The sequence below is a fragment of the Salvelinus namaycush genome, chromosome 32 (assembly GCF_016432855.1).
Source record: "Salvelinus namaycush isolate Seneca chromosome 32, SaNama_1.0, whole genome shotgun sequence".
In the NCBI taxonomy this organism is placed as follows: domain Eukaryota; kingdom Metazoa; phylum Chordata; class Actinopteri; order Salmoniformes; family Salmonidae; genus Salvelinus; species Salvelinus namaycush.
The window spans coordinates 4,717,504-4,737,846 of NC_052338.1; the positions used below are offsets into that span (position 1 = coordinate 4,717,504).

The 20,343-nt window shown below is 44.3% G+C and overlaps 1 protein-coding gene across 1 annotated transcript; it reads right to left on the reverse strand.

Annotated features, from left to right (window-relative positions):
* Positions 1 to 1,077: 1,077 nt before the first annotated feature.
* On the reverse strand, positions 1,078 to 14,648 carry LOC120027121 (double-strand-break repair protein rad21 homolog A-like). The gene is made up of 14 exons (XM_038971960.1): positions 14,560 to 14,648; positions 13,356 to 13,550; positions 12,944 to 13,073; positions 12,546 to 12,645; positions 11,552 to 11,658; positions 10,987 to 11,199; positions 7,967 to 8,086; positions 7,715 to 7,843; positions 7,216 to 7,439; positions 6,776 to 6,923; positions 6,306 to 6,451; positions 5,904 to 6,071; positions 1,584 to 1,667; positions 1,078 to 1,448 (listed from the first exon to the last, which is right to left on the reverse strand). Exons 2-14 carry the CDS (start codon positions 13,497 to 13,499, stop codon positions 1,257 to 1,259), a joined length of 1,905 nt encoding a protein of 634 aa, XP_038827888.1. The 5' UTR covers positions 13,500 to 13,550; positions 14,560 to 14,648; the 3' UTR covers positions 1,078 to 1,256.
* Between the last annotated feature and the right edge of the window lie 5,695 nt (positions 14,649 to 20,343).

The window sequence follows — 20,343 nt, forward strand, 5'->3', positions numbered from 1 at the left end:
TAGTTATTTTTTTAAATCTACATGATCCTCAAATCACCACAACAATGGAGACATTTTAAATGTCTGAAGATATTTGAAAATATAAAGTACAGTCAGAGACACACAAGCACTTGTAAACACAGAATTAAAAACTAACCCATTGGAACGCTTGAAGCTACCGTTGGTCTTTAAGATAAGATTGCTGGTGTATGCAATTGTGTTTCAGAAACTTGCCCAGTACTACACGCTTCTTTTAGCTAAAGGGTATAAAACATGAGAACTTTTTTTTTTATGGGAGGGAAATTGAACCTCTGAATGCAACACATGATTGGATTATCACTCACATTCTATCAAAACATAAAGAGCTTTCATTGGATGACAAAAGCCAAAGATCGGAGGCGTACAATAATCCCACCAATCATGACATTCAGTGACTTCATCCCCCCCCCCACCAACCGCCACTTGACCTTTAAAAAAAACATAAAGACAAAAAAGCACATACTGAACAAAAATATAAACGCAACATGTAAAATGTTGGTCCCATGTTTCACGAGCTAAAAGAGTTCCCAGACATTTTCCATACGCACAAAAAGCTTATTTCTCTCCAATTTTGTGCACAAATTTGTTTACGTCACTGTTAGTGAGCATTTCTACCTGACAGGCATGGCATATCAATAAACTGATTAAACAGCATGGTCATTACACAGGTCCACCTTGTGTTGGGGACAATAAAAGCCCACCCTAAAATGTGCAGTTTTGTCACACAACACAATGCCACCACAGATGTCTCAAGTTTTGAGGAAGAGTGCAATTGGAATGCTGACTGCAGGAATGTCCACCAGAGCTGTTGCCAGAGAATTTAATACACATTTTTCTACCATAAGTCGATTTAGAGAATTTGGCAGTACTTCCAACCGGCCTCACAACCGCAGACCAGGTGTAGCCACGCCAGCCCAGGCTTCTTCACCTGCGGGTGGGGGGTGTGCTTAGAAGTATTTCTGTCTATAATAAAGCCCTTTTGTGGGGAAAAACTAATTGGCTGGACGTGGCTCCCCAGTGGGTAGGCCTAAGCCCTCCCAGGCCCACCCATGGCTGCGCCCCTGCCCAGTCGTGTGAAATCCATAGATTTGAAAATGTTGCCGGTTGTGTTTATATTTTTGTTCAGTGTAGTTAAAAAATATATATATATATATATAAAAATGCACAGTGTCAGAACTAAATAACATCCTATACAAACAAAAACAACAGTTTTAGAGTAAAAGCAGCCAGTGTCGAGTCTAGATTAGGTGGAAGCGGGCTCCAGGGGTGGCGATGATGTCGCTGTAGTGCTCTGTCTGGTTGAGCTCCACCGCCTGCTGCTTCTTCAGAACCAGAAAGCTGTAGAACTTGGCGGCAGCCTGCTTCTTGTTGTTGTTCCTACACAGATCCAGCAGGCTAATTTGCTGGGCCCCCGTCTTGGCCATCAACCTCTGTTGAAGGGAGGGAGAGAATAGGTACGTCACGGTTAAGACCCGGTTCTGGTTAGAAATGTTGGGGTTCACTTGGTGAGTCACAACAACTAGTAGAGCTCTCAGTGCTCTCGTAGAAGCTCGCCTATGACATACCTGTAGGCCGTGGAGCATCTGCTGGGTTCTCTTGTTCCACCGCCTCTCCTCTCGGTCCTGTTCTCCGGCCTGACCTTCCTCATCCTTTCATGGAACACACATAACATTAACTCTACATAAATAATACACTTTAGCCAATGTACAAGCAATGCAAGACACAGTAAGAGACATGCTTCTGCGTACTCCTAGGCCTACAGTACCTTCAGAAAGTAATAATACACCATTACTTATTCCACATTTTTTGTTACAGCCCGAATTCAACATTTATTAAAATAGATTTATCACCCATCTACACACAATTTTATTGAAAATGAAATACACTACATCGTCAATGTTGGGCGATTAGGCCTGGCTCACAGTCGGAGTTCCAATTCATCCCAAAGGTGTTCGATGGGGTTGAGGTCAGGGCTCTGTGCAGGCCAGTCAAGTTCTTCCACACCGATCGACAAACGATTTCTATATCGCTTTGTGCACGGGGGCATTGTCACGCTGAAATAGGAAAGGGCTTTTGCTGGAACTGTCACGCTGAAACAGGAAAGGGCTTTTGCTGGAACTAAGGTGCCTAGCCTGAGCCATAAAAAACAGCTCCAGACCATTATTCCTCTTCCACCAAACTTTACAGTTGGCACTATGCATTTCGGGCAGGTAGCGTTCTCTTGGCATTCGCCAAACACAGATTCGTCATCGGACTGCCAGATGGTGAAGCGGGATTCATCATTCCAGCGAATGCGTTTCCACTGCTCCAGAGTCCAATGGCGGCAAGCTTTACACCACTCTAGCCAACGCTTGGCATTGCGCACAGTGATCTTAGGCTTGTGTGCGGCTGCTCGGCCATGGAAACCCATTTCACGATGCTCCCGATGAACAGTTCTTGTGCTGATGTTGCTTCCCAAGGCAGTTTGGAAGTTGGTAGTGAGTGTTGCAACCGAGGACAGAATTTTTTACACGCTATGCACTTCAGCACTTGGCGGTCCCGTTCTGTGAGCTTGTGTGGCCTACCACTTGGTGGCTGAGTTGTTGTTGCTCATAGACGTTTCCACTTTACAATAACAGCACTTACAGTTGAATAGCAGCTCTAACAGGGCAGAAATTTAACAAATTGACTTGTTGGAAAGGTGGCATCCTATAACAGTGCCACCTTGAAAGTCACTCAGCTCTTCAGTATGGGCCATTCTACTGCCAATGTTTTCCTATGGAGATTGCATGGCTGTGCGCTCGATTTTATGCACCTGTCAGCAATGGCTGTGGCTGAAATAGTCAAATCCACTCATTTGAAGGGGTGTCCACATACTTTTGCATATACACTACTGTTCAAAGGTTTGGGGTCACTTAGAATTTTTTTTAAATAATTGTCAGTTAAAATAACATTAAATTGATCGGAAATACAGTGTAGACATTGTTAATGTTGTAAATGACTATTGTAGCTGGAAACGGCAGATTTTTTACTGAATATCTACATATTCGTACAGAGGCCCATTATCAGCAACCATCACTCCTGTGTTCCAATGGCACGTTGCGTGAGCTAATCAAAGTTTTTCATTTTATTTATATTTCTTTACCCTTTTTTCTCCCCAATTCCGTGGTATCCAATTGGTAGTTACAGGCTTGTCTCATTGCTGAAACTCTCGTACGGACTCTCGTACGGAAACGTGTGTCCACCGAACCACAACCCAACCAAGCCGCACTGCTTCTTGACACAATGTCCACTTAACACAGAAGCCAGCCGCACCAATGTGTCAGAGGAAACATCGTACACCTGGCGACCGTGTCAGCGTGCACTGCGCCCGGCCCGCCACAGGAGTTGCTAGTGCGCGATGGGACAAGGATATCCCTGCCGGCCAAACCCGGACGACGTTGGGCCAATTGTGCACCGCCTCATGGTTCTCCTGATCACGGCCGGCTGCGACAGAGCCTGGACTCGAACCCAGAATATCTAGTGGCCTTAGACAACTGTCCCACTCGGGAGGCCCAAGTTTATCATTTTAAAAGGCTAATTGATCATTAGAAAACCCTTTTGCAATTATGTTAGCCCTGCTGAAAGGTGTTGTTCTGATTAAAGAAGCAATAAAACTGGCCTTCTTTAGACTAGTTGAGTATCTGGAGCATCAGCATTTGTGGGTTCGATTACAGGCTCAAAATGGCCAGAAACAAATAACTTTCTTCTGAACCTCGTCAGTCTATTCTTGTTCTGAGAAATGAAGGCTATTCCATGCAAGAAATTGCCAAGAAACTGAAGATCTCGTACAACACTGACTACTCCCTTCACAGAACAGCGCAAACTAGCTCTAACCAGAATAGAAAGAGGAGTGGTGTATAGTTTGAGAAACAGACGCCTCACAAGTCCTCAACTGGCACCTTCATTAAATAGTACCCGCAAAACACCAGTCTCAACGTCAACAGTGAAGAGGCGACTCCGGGATGCTGGCCTTCTAGACATAGTTGCAACGAAAAAGACATATCTCAGACTGGCCAATAAAAAGATTAAGATGGGCAAAAGAACACAGACACTGAACAGAGGAAGATTGGAAAAAAGTATTATGGACGACGAATCTAAGTCTGAGGTGTTCAGATCACAAAGAACATTCTTGAGACACAGAAAAAATGAAAAGATGCTGGAGGAGTGCTTGACGCCATCTGTCAAGCATGATGGCGACAATGTGATTGTCTGGGGTGCTTTGTGGGAGAAAAGTGGGAGATTTGTACAGGGTAAAAGGGATCTTGAAGAAGGAAGGCTATCACTCCATTTTGCAATGCCATGCCATACCCTGTGGGCGGCGCTTAAATTGGAGCCAATTTCCTCCTACAACAGGACAATGACCGAAATCCCTGAGCGGTTTCCTTCCTCCCCGGCAACTGAGTTAGGAAAGACGCCTGTAGCTTTGTAGTGACTGGGTGTATTGATACACCATCCAAAGTGTAATTAGTAACTTGCTCAAAGGGCTATTCAATGTCTGGTTTATTTTCCATTCACTCATCTGCCATCACTACCTGCTGCCCTATATACATAGACTTGAAATCACTGGCCACTTTAATAATGTTTACATATTTTGCATTACTCATCTCATATGTATATACTGTTTTCTATACTATTCTACGGTCTATGCCGCTCTGACATTGCTCGCCCAGATATATATATTCTTAATTCCATTTCTTTAGATTAGTGTGTATTGTATTTATTGTTGTGAAATTGTTAGATATTACTTGATAGATATTACTGCACTGTTGGAGCTAGAAACACAAGCATTTCGCTACACCCGCAATAACATCTGCTAAACATGTGTACGTGACAAATCAAATGTGATTTAATTTGAATAGGTGCACTTCTTTGCGAGCCATGGAAAACCTCCCTGAGTCTTTGTGGTTGAATCTGTGTTTGAAATGTACTGCTCGACTGAGGGACCTTACAGATCATTTTATGTGTGGGGTACAGAGATAAGGCAGTCGTTTAAAAATCATGATAAACACTATTATTGCACACAGAGTGAGTCCATGCAACTTATGTGACTTGTTAGGCAAATTTTTACTCCTGAACTTATTTAGGCTTGCCATAACAAAGGGATTAAATACTAATTGACTCAAGACATTACAGCTTTTACTTTAAGTAATTTGTAAAATAAATAGAAAAACATAATTCCACTTTGACATTATGGGGTATTGTGTGTAGGCCTGTGATAATATTTGTAAAAATAAATATATATCTACTGGCTTCCCGGGTGGCGCAACAGTTTAAGGCACTGAATCGTAGGCTTTACTTGGCTCATAGCGCTCTAGTGACTCCTTGTGGCGAGCCGGGCACCTGCATTCTGACTTCAGTCAGTTGAGCGATGTTTCCTCCGACACATTGGTGCAGCTGGCTTCGGGGTTGAGTGGGTGGGTGTTAAGAAGCACGATTTGGCGGGTCATGTTTCGGAGGACGCATGACTCAATCGTCACCTCTCCCAAGCCCATTGGGGAGTTGCAGCGATAAGACAAGATCATAATTGGGGAGAAACGGGGGGTAAAATACAAAACAATTATAATATCTATTTTAAATTCAGGCTGTAACACAACAAAATGTGGAAAACGTCAAGGGGTGTGAATACTTTCTGAAGTCCCTGTACACATTTAGCTTCCTTTGGAAGCTAAGACAGAATAGATCAGTGTCACCAGCCATGGTCCAAGAGAGCCACATTGTCTGTAGGATTTTCTTCCAGTCCTGCACTAACACACGTAATTCCATCAGCTGTTTAGTTCTTACTTGGAACACAAGTCTGCACACCCTGTAGCTCTCCAGAACCAGGGTTGGCTGTGACCACTGGCACATCTTTGTCTCCATCTCACCTCCTCGTCTGAGTCGTCCTCTCCTTCCTTCTTGTCCTTTTTCTCCCCTATCAGGTCCAGCTCGGGGAACTGGCTGAGGTTGGTGCTGTCCTCAGGGGGCAGCTCCACCGTCATGTCCAATTGCTGGGACACACCTGAATGGTTGGCAGCCTGTTCCAGAGTACCCATCTGGATGGAGAGAGAATAAGAATGTTTGAGTGATTGAGTAGCGGGTTGAGTATGGGCAAAAGATAGAAGCAGGTCAAACTTCTACTATCTACTTTCAAAAAACTAATGAGATCTCCCAGTGGATACAATATCAAACCCCAACAAGCCTTATATGCTTGACAAACTGCCTTTGAAAGTTTCCCTAGCCATAGTTAAACAGGGCTTGAGCGAAGAGAGGAGGAATGAGACACTCACGGGCAAGGCTGGCTCTGTGTCCTGGGCCTTGCGTTTCTGGCCGTGCATGGAGGAGGGTGGGGGCATGACTGACTCGTCCAGGGTGGTCCTGCTGCCCTCCATGGCCGATGCCTGCAGTACACTGGGCTCCTCCAGGATGGTTTGGTCTGGAGCGCATTTACACACAGACAGAACATTAAACTGCAGTAATCAAAGAAAGGTATTGAGTACAAGTACATGAGTGTTATGGATGAGGATCAGATGAAGGGCTTATGTCAGATTGGGAATCTGTCTGTTCCACTGGTGTTGAAGAAATTCCAATAGTACTACTTTGAGTGTATACTACTTTAAATGTATCTACTTTGAATACCAGCCTATGTCTTAATGTGATAACCATGCCGAGAGTTGGCCCTCTAGCCTATAATGGCATCTACTGTAGAGGAATGCACTGTTGACATTTGGTAGTGAGTTAACTGAGTGGAGTATCTCACCGATGATGTCCCTCTGCATGACCTCCTCTCTGGGCACCTCAGGGTTCTCCAGGTCCTTCAAGAACTCATCCAGGCTGTCTGCCTCACCTCCCTTCCTCCTCTTCCTCATCTCATCTGGCATCAGGGGGGTCAGGGTGCGGGTGAACATCTACAGAAAGAGAAAGAGAGGGGGAGAAAGAGAGAGAGGATAGAGAGAGTCGGTGTTAGGCTAGGTAGAAACAACAATGCACAAAACCCCTAAAAATAGTGGCTACATTATGTCCTCACAAACTGATTGTTGAGAATAGAAACAAATAGAAAAGCTCTAATGAAAGAGATTTAGGAATTAACATGCACACATCTGGGGGGGAAACAGAAAAGCCATTGCCAGGTGCTGGACTGAGCACAATAACAGTACACCGCCCTTGTTTGTCTAACTACTAGACCAGTTGCTGGGTTACCTTGAGAAGCCTGCTGTTCCAGAGGGGCTGTGCTGGCAGAGAGAAGAGCTTCTCCACACCTCCCGTCTCTTTCCACATCATCAGCTTCTTGGTGGGCGGCGCAAGGTCCAGCGTGGTGACGATGTCGGAGTAGTCGCTGAGCTGGGCACGGATGGTCTTGCTATCCAGCTCCTTCAGGTTGTCCACAATCAGCTTCCTCTTCCTCTTGGCTTTGGTTTCCTTCACTGTGAGGAGTAAAGAGAAAATAACTTTTAAGTGAATAGTGACATTTGGTGGCAGCAGTGGGATCCAGGGTGGTAGGGGTGCCTTGAAGAACAAGCAAGTGTTGAAGATATTTTGTGTGCTACTAAACTCCAAGAAGAGAGCAGTGGTGCTACTAAGTGAATACGTTATGGCATAGATCTATGTGATGTAGTGACATACATAACCGTTTGGGTTTGTTATAATAGCATAACATGACTATCAGAATTTGACGGTTTGTGAGAGATTGTGGGCTGACCTGTGATGTCGATGGGCTCCAGGGCGAAAGCCTCCTCCTCGTTGTGTACCAGCGTGGTCTGCTCTGTCTGGTCCTGCATGGCGGGCAGGGGCTCTGCTGGGCCTGAGTCTGGGCTGTCGTGACCTCCCGCTATACACACAACATATAGAAAAATATAAAAACATACAATAACTAATACAAAAGAGTTGGCTAAGACCATGTTGGTTCGAAACAGTTTTATGGGAACAGCATATGGTAAGTGTTGCAACTTACGTGAGAGGGCATCAAAGTCATCTTCGACATCGTGTTCCTGCAGCCTCAGCACGCTCTCGGTGATGGCGGGAGGGTCATCGAAAATGCCACCCCCATCCTTGTTACTTAGGAGCTTGTCAACTAGAAACAGGCAGGAAAGTGGCAATGCTCAGCAGGAATTAAAGCTGCAATATGTAACTTTTTGGGCAAACTGACCAAATTCACATAGAAATTTGAGTTATAGATCTGTGATTCAATGAAAACAAGTCTTTAAAAGTATATATGTTCTAGGTGTGCTATTTCTATGCTTCCCATTCTTAAGTTTCGTTTTTCGATTCAATCTGTATCGCTGAAGTTATTGCACGATTGAAATGTAAACGTAATTTTTGATTGAGCTGACATGCAGCATTTAAGGCGTCCGCATGCTTCCCATCTGAAATAGTCCGGAACAGTTGGTGCATATATTCTGACTACATTTTGTGAAGTTTTTTTTCGGCTGTTCGCGCACACACAAAAATGTCTTGAGGCAAGTCGGTAGCCGAAGTCTACAACTATTCATTGGTCACTGGTCAACAGCAATTCAACGGCTCAGACAAGACCTAAGTGGCAGGTTCTACAGACAATCACGGACTACAAAAAGAAAATCAGCCACATCACGGACACCGACGTCTTGCTTCCAGACAAACTAAACACCTTATTTGCCCGCTTTGAGGACCACACAGTGCCACCAAGGACTGTGGGCTCTCCTTCTCCGTGGCCGACGTGAGTAAGACATTTAAACGTGTTAACCCTTGCAAGGCTGCCGGCCCAGACGGCATCCCTAGCCACATCCTCAGAGCATGCTCAGACCAGCTGGCTGGAGTGTTTAAGGACATATTCAATCTCTCCCTATCCCAGTCTACTGTCCCCACATGATTCAAGATGGCCACCATTGTTCCTGTTCCCAAGAAGGCAAAGGTAACGGTACTAAATGACTATCGCCCCGTAGCACTCACTTCTGTCATCGTGAAGTGCTTTGAGACTAGTCAAGGATCATATCACCGCCACACTAGACCCACTTCAATTTGCATACCGCCCTAATAGGTCCACAGGCGATGCAATCGCCATCACACTGCCCTATCCCATCTGGACAAGAGGAATAGCTATGTAAGAATGCTGTTCATTGACTACAGCTCAGCATTCAACACCATAGTACCCTCCAAGCTCATCATTAACTTTGAGGCCCTGGGTCTCAACCCCGCCCTGTGCGATTGGGTCCCGGACATCCTGACGGGCCGCCCCTAGGTGGTGAAGGTAGGAAACAACATCTCCGCTTCGCTGATCCTCAACACTGGGGCCCCACAAGGGTACATGCTCAGCCCCCTCCTGTACTCCCTGTTCACCCATGACTGCGTGGCCATGCACGCCTCCAACTTGATCAAGGTTGCAGACAACATAACATTAGTAGGCTTGATCACCAACAACGACGAGACAGCCTACAGGAAGGAGGTGAGGGCCCTGGGAGTGTGGTGTCAGGATAACAACCTCTCACTCAACGTCAACAAAACAAAGGAGATGATCGTGGATTTAGGGAAACAGCAAAGGGAGCACTCCCCTATCAAAGGAACAGCAGTGGAGAAGGTGGAAAGTTTTAAGTTCCTCGGCGTACACATCACGGACAAACTGAAATGGTCCACCCACACAGACAGTGTGGTGAAGAATGCGCAACAGCACCGCCTCAACCTCAGGCGGCGGTAAAAACCCTCACAAACCTTTACAGATGCACAATTGAGAGCATCCTGTCGGGCTGTATCACCGCCTGGTATGGCAACTGCACCACCCACAACCGCTAGGCCCTCCAGAGGGTGGTGCGGTCTGCACAACGCATCACCGGGGGCAAACTACCTGCCCGCCAGGACAACTACAGCACCCGATGTCACAGGAAGTCTAAAAAGATCATCATGGACAACAACCACCCGAGCCACTGCCTGTTCACCCCGCTATCATCCAGAAGGCAGGGTCAGTACAGGTGCATCAAAGCTGGGACTGAGACAGCTTCTATCTCAAGGCCATCAGACTGTTAAACAGCCATCACCAGCACAGAGAGGCTGCTGCCTACATACAGACTTGAATTCATTGGCCACTAACAAATGGATCAGTAGTCATTTTATTAATGATGTTTACATGTCTTGCATTACTCATCCCTTATGTATATACTGTATTTTATACCATCTATTGCATCTTGCCTATGCCGCTTAGATGTTATTCCATCCCTTCACTTAGGTTTGTGTGTTATTAGGTAGTTGTTGTGGAATTGTTAGATTACTTGTTAGATATTGCAGCACTGTCGGAACTAGAAGCACAAGCATTTCGCAACACTCGCAATAACATCTGCTAACCATGTGTATATGACCAGTACAATCTGATTTGAACAGAAGGGACTCTTCAATTAAGTGTTTTGTAATTCAACGAGAGACTAATCATTTTCATGCACAGTTTTTCACTTGAGAAATACTGCATCTTAGTTAGATGTGAAATTGTGCGACTAAGATCCTCTGCAAAAAAGTCTAAATAAATGACAGATTTCTCGAGTTATCTTAGATTAGATCTGGCTACGGTATCTCAAGATGAACGAACAGTACTATTGGCACTAAGGTCTATTAAGGGAGTGTGCAAGCACACTCGTTCGGTTCGTCTAGCCGAGTTCAGCTAGGCGCCAGTCGAACTGAAACATACAGAAGCCTTTACCATGAATGCAGTCTCCGACGACACGGGAACATTGTCTTTACATTTCTATGGCGCTGTATGTAGCGCAGCTCTTCAGCGCTACAGATTGAATCAAGCCACAGGGTTTTTACACCAGATACAATCATTATGTAAACAATCAATTGGCGACATTAGTCATGGAGAAGGCATGGGCTATGTCCCATTTACATCTCCTTCCTCCCACACCTGTGCACACTTCAGGAGGAAGGAGATATTATTGAAACGCACCCAAGGAGACAAGGAAAGAAAGAATTTGGTCATAGCCCCAACCCAGGTTATCCTTCCATCCTTTTTACCCAGCATGCCTCCTTCGCTGTCAGCCATGGGGTCCTCTCCGAAGTCATCTTTGTACTGGTCGTCGTACTCCAGGTGGTTGGACTTGTCTGTGATCTGGGCCTCTGAGGTCTCTGGGTCTAGGAGCAGGTTGGAGGCTGATGCACCGTGGATGATGTCCACCTCGAAGGCACTCTCTTCCCGCATCATCTCCCGGTCATCCATCCCAAAGTCAGCTGGAGGGGAGAAAACACTGAATATGTTAGAATGAGTTTTCGGAATGTGTATATACAGCAGTAATGAGTGGCGGGCTTTGTCACACTAGGAAGCTTGGAATAGGATGGAATAGGCTGGAGTATGGATGCATTTATAGGTGTATGGGTGCATTTCAATAATCTGCCTGGATATGAAACTATGGTGAAATCATGGTAGACCACTACCAAGCATTTGCTATCACCTATCCATATCAGTGCAGATGAGGTGAAGGAGATGAAAAGGGAAGCAACTACAGACTATTGAGATGCAGCCATGGTTTAGTTCGAGGAGTGAGGTGGTGAAAGGATTGGACTGGGAGGCCTGGCTACATACCGAAGTCATTCTCCTGCAGCAGGTTCAGGTTGCCCACCTCCTCCCTCATGGTGATCTCTTCCACTCGACTCTGGTTCAATGTGAACTGCTTGGTTACGTCGATGTCACTGCAAATACAACATAAATCACTACCACTGAGCAAAGAAACACCTAGTGCGCTGGGTACAAGCAAACTGATACCAGTAAGAGCATACAGAACTCCTGCAGGAGACTGAAAAGATTTGGCATGGGTCCTCAGATCCTCAAAAAGTTATACAGCTGCACCATCGAAAGCATCCTGACTGGTTGCATCACCGCCTGGTTGCATCACCGCCTGGTTTAGCAAGTCCTCTGCATCCGACCGCAAGGTGCTACAGAGGGTAGCGCGTACAGCCCAGTACAACACCGGGGCCAAGCTTCCTGCCATCCAGGGACCTCTATACCAGGCGGTGTCAGAGGAAGGCCCTAAAAATTGGCATACTGTTCTTTCTGCTACCACACGGCAAGCGGTACCGGAGCGCCAAGTCTGGGTCCAAAAGGCTCCTTAACAGCTTTTACCCCCAAGTCATAAGACTGCTGAACAATGAATCAAATGGCCACCCGGACTACTTGTATTGACCCTCTTTTTTTACGCTGCTGCTACTCTGTTTAGTATCTATACATAGTCACTTTACCCCTACCTACATGTACATATGACCTCAATTACCTTGACTAACCCGTACCCCCACACATTGACTCAGTACCGGTACCCCCTGTATATAGCATCGTTATTGTGTTACTTTTTGAACTTTAGTTTATTTCAGAAATATTTTATCACTCTGCACTGTTCGCTAAGGGCTTGTAAGTACGCATTTCACGGTAAGGTCCACTACACCTTTTGTATTCGGCTCATGTGACAAATCAAATTTGATGCAAACATATACATCAATGGACACACAGCACTCATCAGAGCTTCATGGCAAATCTCAAAAAACATATTTCAACTTGTTGGGCTCTGATGACATGCAGGACTCACTCTAGGTCTGGTAGTGGCTGGTCGAAGTCATGGAACTCTTCTGGCATGGTGATGGCGTTGTAGGCAGCTTCTCTGTTCTCCTCTGGCAGATCCACCACACCTGAGAGAGGACAGGGATGGAGGCAGGGGTCAGGTCAGCTCAAACCCACATAGTACACAGCCATAACATCTACCAATAATGTTAGTACTGTCTAGAAGCCCAGTGTGCCACTCACAAGTTTCATATTGGGACTCTTTTCAGGAGCCCCAATTTCAGTTCATTCAACAATATATGCCAACTAACAGTAAAATTAAGATTTAAAGTAGATGGCTGTTGAGCCAAATTGTAACTCAGAGTCTTGAATGTAAATCAACAAAGAAGATGTTGGACCAGTCCAGCTGCCTAGACAATATATTACCTGGTCTGAAGGCCATCTTGATCTTGATGAACGCCTCATTACAGTCAGCCAACAAGTACTTGGCTTTCCTGTTGTAGATCCTCACCACCCCCAGGAGCAGATGACCTGACGTACGCAGGGCCATTTTCACCTGGAGAAATAAATAATAAGAGAGAATGTAATTTAATCTAACACCTTTCAGAAATACACTTACCCCCTATGGCAAGATAATTCACTTCAAATCTCTAGTACGCTCATCTACCAAGCCCTGACCCACAGCAAGTGAGTTGAAAATGTACCCACTTCTACCGGTTCACGCAACACTAGTCTGTCAAAGTACCCTTAGAGCAGCATTAACCTAGTGGAGACTAGAGAGCGCAGCACATGACCGAAACACATAATAGAAGCGCTGTATGGATAATAGCTTGTGTACCTTGGGGCAGATGATGCTCTCCACACTGCTCTCCAGGTTGCATTCAAACACATGAGCCTTGGTGAGCTTCTTATCCCAGTGGGCCGCTAGCCAGATCTTGGCCAGCGGCCCACGCTTGCTGAGTACAAAGTGGGCGTAAAACATTGACCCAGCACCTTCTCACCTAAGGAGGGGGACTGGGACGGGGGACGCCAACTTGCAGGGACAAAGGTTAGAGACTGCTGTTAGAAAAAAACTTCCAGTCACAAGAGGTAATACACTTTGATGGTCATATTGAATAAGGAAAGATTGGACTTTCAGAAATACATTTTATATTGCCACGCATTAACCGTCATTTTTATACTACACTTCATTACTCAATTTCTGTCAAAGTAACATTTGACTGTGTCATCAGTCCCCGCTGCTGGCAGACCAACGACACTCTCACACTATATTGCATGACGAAAGTGCGTTGTGGATGAATGTTAATAAAATGAATGAACAACAATGATTGAATACTCAGAAATTAAATTAAGTAAATAAATAAATAACAAAAAATGTCGTTTACCTGACCGAATAATTTACCGCTACATCTGTCAAACTAACTAGCTACAAGTAGCGACTGTGGCCCAATCTGGGCATTGTCCTGATTTTTTGGTACCCTCCATGTGGAGGGAGGCGGAGGATTTGTGTTGATACCGACACAGAGTTCGTTTTGTAAATTTAACAACATATGATACTTATTAAACACATCGAATATTTATTAACAATGCACAACTAGCTCTGTCATCAAAAAGTATGAATACAACTAAGTGAGTTAGGAAGCCAATCGTTTAGATTGTAAAAAATAAAATAAAATAATAACGGGGCCTCGGCGCGAGCCCAACAACAGCCACGATAGCTATCGTTGGGGGTTTTGCAGGAGACGTGAGCGCCAGTGTTACATATTTGTACGTTTTGGTACAATATTGCGTTCCAGATTAATAAACAAATGTGAAGCTAGCTAAATACCCACAGTACAACAGGTAAATAGCTAATATACTAGGCTAGCTAATGTTACCGAACAGTGTGTGCGACGTAATCAACAAACCCTGTCATTTCCAAAACAGAGCGCGTATTCTGATAAGATTTTTGGTTTGTGTATACCATTTTTTTGTATCTAACATGCAAAACATTTGCTTTATTCCAGTAGTTGAACGTATATTTAAAATGTAAATCAACTCACCAATTACGCTCCAATTTTTTGGGGCAGCTGTACTGTAGTTTACTTTTTCCACCCCTCCTCTTCCTCCTCCCACTGAAAACAAACAAGATGGCAGCAACCATTTTTGGTCTCTTGCGCGGAGAAGCCCCTGACTGCAGTGTGCAGTTCTGGGCCGGGCTCAATGTGGGCGGAGTCAAACGTCGGGGCCGGGCTCAATGTGGGCGGAGTCATACTTCGGGGCCGGGCTCAATGTGGGCGGACTCAAACGCGTTTAACCCGAACCCTTCCCATCTCCTTCAAGGTCACCCAAGTTCTTAATCGAACCTGACCTACATGGATAAAAATATAAACCATGGCAGTAAGTGACTGTCATTATGCATAATGTACTTTGTAATATTCATGTTATACCAGTGCAGTGGTACATTTTTATATGACCAACTACCGTGCAGATGTTAGCATAGGTTAATTAGCGCCCATTTGCACGTGAGGTAGCTAATTGCTCCAAATGAGGGAATCTTATTTGCCTAGGTTTGTAGTTATGTAATCAATTTGATCGTTGATTTTATGTGTTTATTCAATGTATGCCTTGTTGTGTTTGGCTGGCTCTAAATGTGTATTGTTGAAGCAATTCCCTTAGTTACACATAGCGAGTCTACACAGCCTACACATAGTGTATATACAATAATGAAATCACCTGGTCCCAACATACATGGCAAGTCAAGAAAAGTCATTTTAACCTGTCCACACTGCAAACTGAAGTTAAATAAGAAAAACTTCAAGACACATTTACGAAGAAAGCATACACATTGCTTTGAAGCAGTGTCCAAGGAAAGCGCGTCTTCTACATCCTGAAATATATTCCTGAGGGGGGGGTATTATTATTATTTACTGTTATCATTATTGATCATAACTATCAAACTTAACAACCTACTCTTTAACTTACAGTACGCTCTGTACATTGCAATGGAAGCACAGTGTGATTTCACTGAGGTATGTATAAATTATGAAATTCTCATCACTAGTGGATGTAATGTTTTTGTGATACCCATCCGATTGTGTGATTTTCTTTTTCAAAGGAAGACATGCAGCAAATTAGGCCATGGTGGCGCCTAGTTCTCCTGCAGAACTTTCCCATGCCGTAAGTCTTGAACATTATAAAAACGTTTCATTTGCATCCTTAAAATCACTTGTTTTACTGTAGCCAGACTGACCTGAATATATGTTCATATTGAATGTATGTCATTCCCTCACTAAGGTCTGAAGAAGAGAGGTTGAAAGATCGAAAAAGGTGGCGAAAACAAAACACACTACAGGTAGGTGTCATGATGAGTGGTATAGTCTTTAAACCAATGTTTAAAGACTTAACCCCCCCCCCCCCCTCCAATATATTTCAGGATGATGTAGAAGACGCAGCATGTCACATCAGCATCCAGCTCTGCAGGATCAGGTACTGTATAGGCTATTAGCTAAAGTAAGGTGCAGTCTTGTACACACATCCGTAGAGGTTCCCTTACATTACTTAATGACCACAATCTGTTTTCTTTCTGGATACTGAAAACAAAATGCACGGTGAGCTGTGAACTGGTTATGTAGTCTACTGTGTGTAATGCTGAAGCCTTGATGCGTGGCAAGGTATAATAGTTGTGATGACTTGAGTAGTTCTAGATCTCACTGAAAACCCCTTTTAGTAATAGTGGCTTTTGTTTGCATGGTGGTATTGTGAAAGTGGGGTGTAATTTGACTTGATCATCCAATGAGGCACTACTCTTAATGTTTATTCTTCCTTTTTCTTCAAGGAAGCAGATGTTCTTCTAAGGGACACCTTAGAGGCAGCAAGGTGGTGTGAACTCCAAACATTTAAAGGCACTGTTTCCCTCCCTAGTGTAATTGGGATGGAGGGGGAAGAGCGCACTACAACCCTTAAAGAACTACGGTTGGCCTGGATGAAGAGGAAAATATCCTCAAGGAACCATTCATGTTACAGAGAGATTGAGATGTCAACTGCCTCCACATAGAACAACAAGAACATTACTGTCTTTGCCTCTTGAGGAGCAGGAGTGAAGCCATTTTTGAGGAGTTGTCAAACCTTGTTTTTGTCTGCTGTGTTAATTGTTTCAATTGTTAGTTGTGTTAAGTTGTTCAGTAAAGATGACGTTGAAGTCACCCGAGTCTCTGATCTCTTTACTGGAGCTGGTATAACTTCATGTACAAAGCACATTCAGCTTGTCAGTATGTCTATATGGTGTAGTCTGTCTCCACTCTCATGAGGAAAGTAAATAGCATTATAAATCAGGATAGGTAGTAACTGTGTGTGTGTGTATATATATGCTCAATTAAATAATATAAGTTATAACATTTATCAACACAATTTTAACAGTACATGACATACATAAATAAGTGTTGTTCACTGCAACAATATCAGTAACTTGTCTCATAGCATGAAGCAAAAAGTGTTACAACACATCTGCTGGTACCACTTTATATAATATTTCTTAAGATCTTCAAAAATGAAATATGTTTGTATTCAACGTGTGCTTTGCGCAAACGTGTGTGTTTGTATTCAGTGTGTGACCGTCAAACCTCAGACAAAGGTGGGTGGAGTCAAATGTTTGACTCCGCCCACATTGAGCCCAGCCTGAATTGCACATTGCAGTCAGGGGTACTTGGCTTCCAATTGCAAGTATGGGTAACTGCATACGTGGGTGTGTCATCAGAAGTGGGAGGATCAACAGCGATAGAGGTTACATCAACCATGTCAAACAAGGTTGGGAGAGCTAAGGCACTCTATTCTTAAGAGAATCATACTGTGGCTTTTGAATGTTAACAAAACACAACAAACTCCTCACTAAATATGAAAATAAGTCATTTTTAAGTCGGTTATTAGTCTACCAGTTTTTCATTTACCAATAAATCATTATTAGGCCTAAAATTAATGACGTTAATTCGACTACCATTGGATGACAATACAATTGTTTTTGTGAATAAGGCTCATTACAATTACTCTTGTATAATTGGGAAGCAAACAGCCTACAGGTTTTTCATTTACCAATCTGTTTGATTGTTATAACCAGGGGTGAAAGTATATTTAATTTCTTCCCGGTACAGGATCTCCTTTGTGTGCGCACGCAGGTGCACCAATATTTTTTATGGGTAGCAGAATTGCCCAGTACATTCTGCTGCCCTAAGCGAGACAAAAAATTGCCACCCCCTTCCTATCCATGCTAGACTAGAATACTGTACAGCAGGGATCAGCAATATGTTTTTTCTCAGCTATTAGTCGGCAGATAAGAACATAATAGTAGGCTATATAATCAGTTCAATGTCAATAACATATCCTAATATTTTCAATCTGATTACACCGATAAAATCACCAATGCCTCTGTTAAATTCGTTTTTTATATTTATTTATGCGTTGATTAGGGAAAAGCATCTTGCAAACAAGAGAAAATGTCACTCTGAAAAAGTTTCAGAAGAAAGGTGGATAATGAAAATCGAAGTTTCAGGGAAGAATGAACAGAGAAATAGGCTTTCTTACCATATTTCTCTAACGTCAAACCAGAGTCTCTTGTTTGCAACGAAACGGTTGCTCTTTGCAAATAATTAAATATTAGAAATCCTTATGAAATTAATCATGGCACTTTAAAAAGTTACCTTTCCACCAAGACAGAGGCTCGACCGACGCAATGTAAGCTTCACCTGCTGGCTACTCGTCCGTTGCATAACCAAACAACAGAGGTGCATTTTAAAGCTTGTTTCTAGCACAATGCATCACGGATTAAGCATAGTTAAAGAACGCTTTATATTATCTGCATACTTTTATTTATTTATCTCAAAATATAAAGAAAGTGTTTATGCCTCACTCAATTTGCCCTGTATTCATTTTTTTTTTTTTTTTTTTAACTAGGCAAGTCAATTAAGAACAAATTCTTATTTACAATGACGCCTACCCCAGCCAAACCCTATCCCGGATGACACTTGGCTAAGTGTCCGCCTTGCTATGGGACCAGTCACAGCCGGTTGTGATACAGCCTGGAATCAAACCTGGGTCTGTAGTGATGCCTCTAGCACTGAGATGCAGTGCCTTAGACCGCTGTGCCACCACGGAGCCCCCAAAACCAAACACACCAAGCCCTTACCAGATACTAAGGTATTTTTAAGCAACATGGTCTCAGAGCATTTCGTATTATTCTGTATATACATCTGTGACTCTCCATTTAGTATGATACTATATATCTATATACACTGCTCAAAAAAATAAAGGGAACACTTAAACAACACAATGTAACTCCAAGTCAATCACACTTCTGTGAAATCAAACTGTCCACTTAGGAAGAAACACTGATTGACAATAAATGTCACATGCTGTTGTGCAAATGGAATAGACAAAAGGTGGAAATTATAGGCAATTAGCAAGACACCCCCAATAAAGGAGTGGTTCTGCAGGTGGTGACCACAGACCACTTCTCAGTTCCTATGCTTCCTGGCTGATGTTTTGGTCACTTTTGAATGCTGGCAGTGCTTTCACTCTAGTGGTAGCATGAGACGGAGTCTACAACCCACACAAGTGGCTCAGGTAGTGCAGCTCATCCAGGATGGCACATCAATGCGAGCTGTGGCAAGAAGGTTTGCTGTGTCTGTCAGCGTAGTGTCCAGAGCATGGAGGCGCTACCAGGAGACAGGCCAGTACATCAGGAGACGTGGAGGAGGCCGTAGGAGGGCAACAACCCAGCAGCAGGACCGCTACCTCCGCCTTTGTGCAAGGAGGAGCACTGCCAGAGCCCTGCAAAATGACCTCCAGCAGGCCACAAATGTGCATGTGTCAGCATATGGTCTCACAAGGGGTCTGAGGATCTCATCTCGGTACCTAATGGCAGTCAGGCTACCTCTGGCGAGCACATGGAGGGCTGTGCGGCCCCACAAAGAAATGCCACCCCACACCATGACTGACCCACCGCCAAACCGGTCATGCTGGAGGATGTTGCAGGCAGCAGAACGTTCTCCACGGCGTCTCCAGACTCTGTCACGTCTGTCACATGTGCTCATGTGCTCAGTGTGAACCTGCTTTCATCTGTGAAGAGCACAGGGCGCCAGTGGCGAATTTGCCAATCTTGGTGTTTTCTGGCAAATGCCAAACGTCCTGCACGGTGTTGGGCTGTAAGCACAACCCCCACCTGTGGACGTCGGGCCCTCATACCACCCTCATGGAGTCTGTTTCTGACCGTTTAAGCAGACACATGCACATTTGTGGCCTGCTGGAGGTCATTTTGCAGGGCTCTGGCAGTGCTCCTCCTTGCACAAAGGCGGAGGTAGCGGTCCTGCTGCTGGGTTGTTGCCCTCCTACGGCCTCCTCCACGTCTCCCGATGTACTGGCCTGTCTCCTGGTAGCGCCTCCATGCTCTGGACACTACGCTGACAGACACAGCCAACCTTCTTGCCACAGCTCGCATTGATGTGCCATCATGGATGAGCTGCACTACCTGAGCCACTTGTGTGGGTTGTAGACTCCGTCTCATGCTACCACTAGAGTGAAAGCACTGCCAGCATTCAAAAGTGACCAAAACATCAGCCAGGAAGCATAGGAACTGAGAAGTGGTCTGTGGTCACCACCTGCAGAACCACTCCTTTATTGGGGGTGTCTTGCTAATTGCCTATAATTTCCACCTTTTGTCTATTCCATTTGCACAACAGCATGTGACATGTATTGTCAATCAGTGTTGCTTCCTAAGTGGACAGTTTGATTTCACAGAAGTGTGATTGACTTGGAATTACATTGTGTTGTTTAAGTGTTCCCTTTATTTTTTTGAG

What these genes read in the sequence shown, in the direction of transcription:
- LOC120027121 (XM_038971960.1), bottom strand. Translation starts at nt 13,499, where the DNA reads ATGTTTTACGCCCACTTTGTACTCAGCAAGCGTGGGCCGCTGGCCAAG. An exon ending in CAGCGAAGGAGGCATGCTGG is followed by an intron (nt 8,087 to 10,986) that starts GTAAAAAGGATG and finishes GCCTGTTTCTAG; the next exon opens with TTGACAAGCTCCTAAGTAAC. An exon ending in AGATGCTCCACGGCCTACAG is followed by an intron (nt 1,449 to 1,583) that starts GTATGTCATAGG and finishes TCCCTTCAACAG; the next exon opens with AGGTTGATGGCCAAGACGGG.